The 8,467-nt window shown below is 37.4% G+C and overlaps 1 protein-coding gene across 3 annotated transcripts in view; it reads right to left on the bottom strand.

Moving 5' to 3' along the window:
* Luzp2 (leucine zipper protein 2) overlaps positions 1 to 8,467 on the bottom strand; it is a 390,110-nt gene that overhangs the window by 51,257 nt on the left and 330,386 nt on the right. For all 3 annotated transcript variants that reach the window (XM_005366917.3, XM_005366918.3, XM_026789114.1), the window contains exon 8: positions 2,609 to 2,683. In XM_005366917.3, the coding sequence (XP_005366974.1) occupies positions 2,609 to 2,683 (75 nt within the window). The remainder of the gene's footprint in view (positions 1 to 2,608; positions 2,684 to 8,467) is intronic.

Below are 8,467 nucleotides of genomic sequence, written 5' to 3'. Positions count from 1 at the left end.
GAACTAGCTCTGTAGACCAGGCTGGTCTCAAACTCACAGAGATCCGCCTGCCTCTGCCTCCCAAGTGCTGGGATTAAAGGTGTGCGCCACCACTGCCCGGCTCCGAGTATTTTTTGCATGGCAGGAAATATTCCCATCAGTCTACTTAGACATACAACAACTCAATCACCCTTCAGCTCTCAGTGGTATGGCTATGTAGTGTAGCACCAGGGAAATTTGAACATGGCCCGTCAACAAAAGTCATTACCTAAACACCAGAGGAGAGTCCCTGGAGACTAGCCACCGCTCCCAGACTAGTCCATGCTGTGGCAGGGTGTGGGCTCACTGCACAGCAGTGCACATGAAGGAGATGGACAGTCCACTGTCCACATGGTACTAAAGGTAAAGAAACAACTCTATGGTAGCTTGAGTTCTGTCCACAGGCTGTTTCTAACCAATTAGTGTGCTGTGCTCCGGAATTTGGTGTTATTTACAAGTACTTGCAAAGCAAGATTAATTTTCTATCATTCTATTGTCTTGTGGGTCAAAAAGTATTATTTTCTGATTGATCCATTATATTTTATATCAGAACAAAGATCATGTCAGATACATTTTTTTTATTCCTGTAATGTCTGACATAATAACATCTCACGATAGCTATTTAAAAACCCAGTAAAGATTATCAATTAAATAATTATATCATGTGAGATCAGGAAGAATATTTTAGAAAGAATAATTCAATGGCCAAAAATGATAGTCTTAAAAGTTGGGAGATTGCCTCAGGACCTTGAAGACTCAATGTCTTCTTATGATTTAATACGTTTTTCAGAGACAGTGGCAGCAAGGACAGAGAATAATTTTTTAAATGTGATCTAGGAAAATTTAAGATTGTATGTTCCTCTTGGTTTTCTAATTCCACTAAATCTACAAAAGTCTTGTGTCCTTTGTAAAAAGTGACAGAGTAGGAGTTGGAAGATATGAGGTGAACATCACTGGAAAAAATCATAAAATTAAATTTTTTATAAAACTAATTTTTGATAAAATAAATTATGCCTGTTCTACCCCAAAGAATAGAAGCTAGGCTGCCTTGAACTATTAAATGTTAATAACTTGGATAATTAATAAATGGTAATTCCAAAGAACTAAGGTTAGTGAGATATCTACTTCTCTGAATATTTAATTTGACTCAGAGCTCCAAATCTTACAAAGGAACATCATTAACATTCAGGATATGTTCTTTCTAATTTCTCCATTGTGACATAGTCACATACTCTGCCAGCTGTGAAGATGTTTGGATCATAACAGAGCAAAGATATATTCTTAAGAGAGACAGAGTCTCATTCCTAAGAAGTAAAATTTTAGCCTGGGCTTAAACTTACCATAAAGTGCAAAGTGTGCAGCACAGTATCAAAGTATCCATACAGTATCGGGTTTCCTAAAGCGTAAAACCTGAAGATTTTCAAAGGGAATCAATCCCCCACATGGTCTCTCTCCTATCTGTTCCAAAGTGAAATGCCCACAGTTCAATTCTGATAATTAAAGGGTAACCTCTTTTCTTTACAGATTCTCCGAGTTCGTATAATGAATTAGTGAAAAAAAAATGCTCCCAGATGAACTGGTGTCCCTGTTCAACATTATCTATAAAATTATTACTAAATTGTGATCACCAATATAGAAAGTTCTTGGCAGAAGGCAGAACACTTTAAGTTTAGCCAAGATGACTTTGAGAATTACAAGGCTATGTAGAAAATAATATTATGTACAAGGTCAGCAGCAGTCTGAATTGAATAACTACTTAACCCAGCTGTATGATGCATAAATTACAGACAGATAGACAAATATTTGTAATACAAATAAATATGGAGGCAGCATGTACCCAGTGTCTACATATATATTGCATGCTTAACATACATGTGATATTTATGCATTCAGTACTAGCGCAGACTATTACTTTGCATCCATTCAATGAGTGAAGGGTGAAACACATGCATGCAAGGGTACTACTTCACAGCCATCTACACTAAATTTCTCAGAAAACAATTAAATCCATAATTTGAATATTTGTTCTTTCACTTATTCTACCTCTATAAATACTTAATAGATTTCATGTGTTTGAACACTTATTACTAATAGACAAAATGTATTTTATTTGTAATTTTTATGTTTGGAATAGCATTCCAAAGTATGGCTATACAATATATATGAAGTTCTACATTTTTGATTATTGAAACATGTAATATCCTTGTGCAAATTTCCAAGCTCTCAAACAGGAGGAACAGTGCTAAGGCACAGGCATTTAAGACACATTTTTAGCAGCTCATGGTTACTTCCATTTTACTTCCAGAGTTTTCACAGAACAGTATGGCTTACACATTAAGTACATTTATACACGGTGTTATGGAATAAATGTGCCAGAAAGATAAATGAAAAATGGAGTCACAAACACCCAGAGTTCCCTCAATTGACAGTGGCAGAAAAAAATGAGTGAAGGGAAGCCATCACACACTCAGGAGTTTGAGGACCAGATTTTGTGCAGTGTCTAGAATCGTACTGGGTGGCCGCAGGCAGCAGCAAGCACACACTGTGTGCCTGAAAGCCAAGTGGTGATGGCTCCTGGATGGCAACTTACCCTGTCGAGAGCTGCTTTCTCAAGTTCATTTTTGGCGACAGTTAACTTCTGTTCCAGTTCGGTGAGCTGTTGGGCCTTTAACAGAGAGGAAAAGCAGTACATTTGAGAAAACGCTATACTCTACATAGTTGTTCTTCACAGAAAAAGAAAGAAAGAAAATGGATATAGCCTTCTAGTTGAATTTAAAATTCAACTAACAAAACGTCAAGTCTTTGAAGACAAAATCTTTAAATCTTTGAAGAAAGAAATTGAAGAAGACATCAGAAAATGGAAAGATCTCCCATGCTCTTGGGTAGGTAGAATTAACATAGTAAAAATGGCAATCTTACCAAAAGAAATCTGCAGTCAATGCAATGCCCATCAAAATCCCAGAAAAATTCTTCACAAACCTCAAAAGAACAGTACTCAACTTCACATGGAAAAGCATAAAACCCAGGATAGCCAAAACAATCCTATACAATAAAAGAACTTCTGGAGGCATCACAATCCCTGACTTCAAACTATACTAACTTGTTCCAGTACTGAAAACAGCATGGCATTGGCATAAGAACAGACAGGAGTTAATATGGAACCAAATAGAAGACCTTGATATTAATCCACACTCCTTCAAACACATGATTTTTGACAAAGAAGAAAAAAATATCAAATGGAAACAAAGCATATTTAACAAGTGGTGCTGGCATAACTGGATGTCAACATGTAGTAGAATGTAAATAGACCCATAGCTATTACCATGCACAAAACTCAAGTCCAAATGTATCAAAGAACTCAACATAAAGCCAGCCACACTGAACCTTATAGAAGAGAAAGTGGGAAGTACATTTGAACGCCCTGGCACAGGAGACCATTTCCTAAATATAATTCCAGCAGTACAGACACTGAGAGAAACAATTAATAAATGGGACCTCCTGAAACTGAAAAGCTTCTGTAAAACAAAAGACACAGTCAACAAGACAAAATGACAGCATACAGAATGGGAAAAGATCTTCTCTACCCCACCTCAGACAGAGGTATGATGTCCAAAATATACAAAGAACTCAAGAAATTGGTCATCAAAACAACACATAATCCAATTTTAAAAATGGAGTACAAACTTAAACAGAGAACTCTCAACAGAGGAATCTAAAATGGCTGAAGGAAATGTTCAACATCCTTCGTCATCAGAGAAATGCAAATCAAAACAACTCTGAGATTCTATCTTACAACTGTAAGAATGACCAAGATCAAAAACACTGATGACAACTTATGCTGGAGAGGTTTTGGCAAAAAAGGAAAACTTCTGCATTTCTGGTGGAATGCAAGCTGGTACAACCCTTTTGGATGTCAGTGTGGCGATTTCTCAAAGAATTAGCTTTAATCCCAGCACTTGGGAGGCAGAGGCAGGCGGATCTCTGTGAGTTCGAGACCAGCCTGGTCTACAAGGCTAGTTCCAGGACAGGCTCCAAAGCCACAGAGAAACCCTGTCTCGAAAAAAAAAAAAAAAAAAGAATTAGGAAACAACCTTCATCACGACCCAGTAATGCCATTTTTGAGTATATATCCAAAGGATTCTTAATTATACCACAAGGACATGTGCTTAACTATGTTCATAGCAACATTGTTTGTCATAGCCAGGACCTGGAAACAACCCAAATGACTCAACCGAAGAATGTATAGGACAATGTGTTACATTTACACAATGGAGTTCTACACATCACACACACAAAAAAATGACATCTTGAAGTTTACTGGGAAATGGATGGAGTTAGAAAGCAATATTTTGAGTGAGGTAACCCAAACACAGAAAGACAATTATCACATGTACTCACTTATAAGTGGTTTTTAAACATAAAGCAAAGAAAACCAGCCCAGAAATCACAATCCCAGAGAACCTAGACCCTAAGAGAGACATACATAGATCTAATCTACAAGTAGAAAATGACAAGATCTCCTGAGTAAATTGGGAACATGGGAACATTGGGGAAGGGTTGAAGGAGAAGGGAAGAAGCAGGGAGGGGAGCAGAGAAAAATGTAGAGCACAATAAAAATAAATAAAAAAAATTCAGATGAAAAGCACAAAGTTAAGAGGCATTTGATATGTGTGCAGAGAATGGTATGATCTGAATAAAGGAGGACTAAAGTCTCATAGGTAGAAACACCTTGTAAAGCCTTATGCAATCTTTGTTATAATTTGTTTGTCCTCTTATCAGAGATGCTTCTAGTCCTCGGGGACTGAACTCTAACTCCACCACTTTCCATGTTGAGGTCTGACTGTCCAATTATGTTTTAACTTTTTATTTGGTGAGAGAACAATTGACACTATAATAAGGCTTGAAATTCTCTTTTTTTCTCTCTCTCTTTATAATTATAAATATCAAATCACCAGGACAGGAAATGTATTCCCCAACCACTGAATCAAGGAGAACCTGAAATGGTAGTCTTGCCGTGAGGGTTGTGTGGACATGGTTTACATGAGCTGCCTAGTCTGCAAAATTAAAATAGCAACACTTGATCTTTTACCACATGTCTCTGTATCCTAGCATGCCTCTTTATTTCTTCAAATGTTGTAACAGGGCTCTTCAGGGAAAGTAACAGTCACTTCATATTTGAAAGATGTATTTTTTTTTACAAAAACACCAAGCTAACAGTCATAATATATATGCAGAGGACTGGAGAGTGGGACCAGGAGTGTGTTTCTTTCTGACTTTTTTGCCTGATCTTGGAACTGTTGTCTTCTTTTTAAGTTGCCTTGTCCAGCCTAGATATGAGAGTTTTTGCCTTTTCTTATTGTATCTTGTTTTGTTTTGGTTGTTTTCTCTTGGAAGCCTGATCTTTACTGAAAGGTCAAAGGAGAGGAGGGGGAATGGATCTGGGATAGAAAAGAGGTGGTGATGGGGTGCAGAGAAGAGGGAAGGGGGGAAAAGCTATGGTCATTATGTTTGTAGGGGACAAGAATCTATTCTCAATAAAAAGAAAAAAGAAAAATGCAGTCTAATCTTGCCTTAACTATGTGATCTTGGACAAAATATTTGATGCTTCAAGCAAAAGGGGACACCAGATTTCTGTCATAAACCATCACTGAGTGAGAAACACGATGCCTGGAGAAGTTCATTACCAATACGCACATATATTTACACGACTTCCATTTATAATTCTCTGAGCATATTCCTTCCAGTCTATATTGGCTTATATTAATAGCAAGAAAAACTAAATGTATTTATTTCAGATGGTATTAGTAATGCTGCCCTCCTATTCCTTATCAGGAATAATTCAATCATGTCCTAATATAAACAACAGTGACCTTGTAACATACATGAAAAATGGATTGTGCGTAATGATAATATATTGAAGAAAAAATAAAGTCAAAATGCTTTCCTATCTGTACATGCATATTGTGAGTTAGTGACAGCTGTTACTAAGAAAATGAGGTTAAAAGGGAAATAGGGAATTCAGGAGTCTGCATTAATCTCTTCTTCTTATGGCTTCTGTCCCTGGCCTGGAGAAACTGCTTGGTGGTAAATACTTACTATTCTTTCATTGGACTGAAGTTCAGTTCCCTTCACATGCATGAGGTTCACAACATCCCATACCTCTAGCTCCAGGGACCCAATACCTGCTTCTTTCCTACATGGGAACCCTCATTTACCTGCACATACTCATATACAGATATATACACATACGGAGAATTTAAGAAAAAAATTAAAATTGAGAAAGTCATTCAAGCTTTTGTCTCTGTGTCTTATGGCTCTTCCTATCAAGAGAACGTTTATATTCTTGATTTTGAATGAGATCTTGCAGTTCTAACTCTTTCTGTGGTCATTGGAATACAGAAAAGCACTTGAGATGGCCATGGCAAACTAAGTGTTGGGGTAGAGTGCCTCTCGTTATGCCCTCATGGAGAATCCAAATGAGATAAAAGCTGAGCAAAAACAGGCCAGTGGAAATATAGCTACACATGGACCCAGCCAACATCACTGGCTTCCTTTCAACATACATGTGCTTGTAATCTATCCATAAATGGCTGGTACTTTCTAACTTAGGGTGTGGGTGGTGTCTCAGTATGGCCTATTGTTATAAAGGAGACCCATCAATGCTTCCTAACTGGGGAAGAAGCAAATCATGAAGTGGAAATTTAAGACTTCCAATGCAAAAAACAAAAATCTGTTTACATAAAATACACATCAATCAAGAGACAGGTAAGTAGGAAAGTAGGAGGGACAGACATAGTAGTAATTTATCTGTCCCATATGATGTACTTTTAGAGAGTTAGGAAACAGGAATGTACGACTTGCAAATTTGCAGGACTGCATTTGAATGCAATGTCTACCAGTCACTGGGGTAGGGGCTATTGTGTTCAATGAGTGGGTTAGCTCTATGCAGACCTCCCTTTTTCTCCATCTGAGAGGAAATGCCAGCATTTGTAGATCATTGTCCAGTCTTGTCTTCCTCATGACCCAGGGACAACTGATCCAAGATGGAGGAAGGCAAACCCTAGATCAGTGGACATAGGGAAAAGGGTCTGATGATCAGCTTTAGTACATTGAGCAATGTATTTAATTCCTATAAGCTCAGGGTTTTTTTTCTATATACAATAAAATACCTGTAAAATAATTAAAGAAATAAAAGCAACACAAAGTAACATACAGATACTTAGTGAAAAAGGTACTTTGGTGACCTCCATTTGTACATCATTAGGAGGAGTCAATGTAATCCTGTATGCTTATTTTTCGACAAGAAAATCAAATTCCCATAAAATAGAACATTCATTTCTGAAACTATTACTAGTAGCCACCTCAAAGTTTTCTGTTTGTTTGCTTGTTTTTTTTTCCATTTACGATATCTTTCTGAACATGAGAAAGCTCATAAGTGAGAAGTTTACAAAGAGAATACTAATATGTTGTCTTGGGTTTTAAAAGAGCAGTGTTTATACTATATACAAGAAAGACTTATGGTAGTCAGGGCACTTATCCAGAGAGTAAACTGTTTAATAAAGTTAACTCTATAAAGTTTACTTGAGAAAACATAATGTACTATAAATTAAAATATGACGCCATCTCAGAAAACCCAGTGTTGAACTCAGAGAACTTTTCATTCTCATACAGTCATTTACTAATACTTGGAACATGATTATTTTTTTTTTTGCAAGTCTGAAACAAAGAAGAGTGAAGAGAAACAGAAGAAAACAAATGATGCACAATTAAAGCTGCCTTACAAAAGTTAAATAGCTAAACCATAGTTGAATGTTAGCAACAACTGATAAAGGGAAGACATTCCAGTGTGCCTGAGAGAGTCACTTAGACAGCAGTCTAACCAAACCACCCATTTTCTCAAAGGCACACTTCCCTAGGAACTGTAAAACTGATGACAGGAGAAAGATCTTATTTCCTGGATGAGGCCCTAATCCTATGTGGTCAGTCCTAAATACTTGCAAATAAGGGCAAAACTAACTGGTGTGTGTGTGTGTGTGTGTGTGTGTGTGTGTGTGTGTGTGTGTGTGTGTGTGTGTGTGTGTGTGTAACTGTAGAAGTGGTCGTGAAGATGGGATGGGGGCAAGGGATGAGTTGGAGAAGTGGGAGAAAAGAATTACACATGATGCAAAGACAGTGTTTTTCGGTATGATCTGCTCAAATAAAGAGAAAGAAGCAACGGTTTGGGCACTGAAGTTGGTTTCACCTCTTAATTCACTTTCTAAAACTCTCCTTTCCAATCCCTCACAGAACTCTGAAGTTCCAGCTGACAGCAACACTGAGAACAAGACCTTTATCCTAGAATTCTCATTGCTGTATTTTTTCCTTCCTTCCTTCCTTCCTTCCTTCCTTCCTTCCTTCCTTCCTTCCTTCCTTCCTTCCCTTCTTCTTCCTCCTCCTTCTTCTCCTCCTT

The sequence above is a fragment of the Microtus ochrogaster genome, unplaced genomic scaffold, assembly GCF_000317375.1.
Source record: "Microtus ochrogaster isolate Prairie Vole_2 unplaced genomic scaffold, MicOch1.0 UNK14, whole genome shotgun sequence".
NCBI classification, from domain to species: domain Eukaryota; kingdom Metazoa; phylum Chordata; class Mammalia; order Rodentia; family Cricetidae; genus Microtus; species Microtus ochrogaster.
This window is presented reverse-complemented; position numbering and strand designations above follow the sequence as displayed.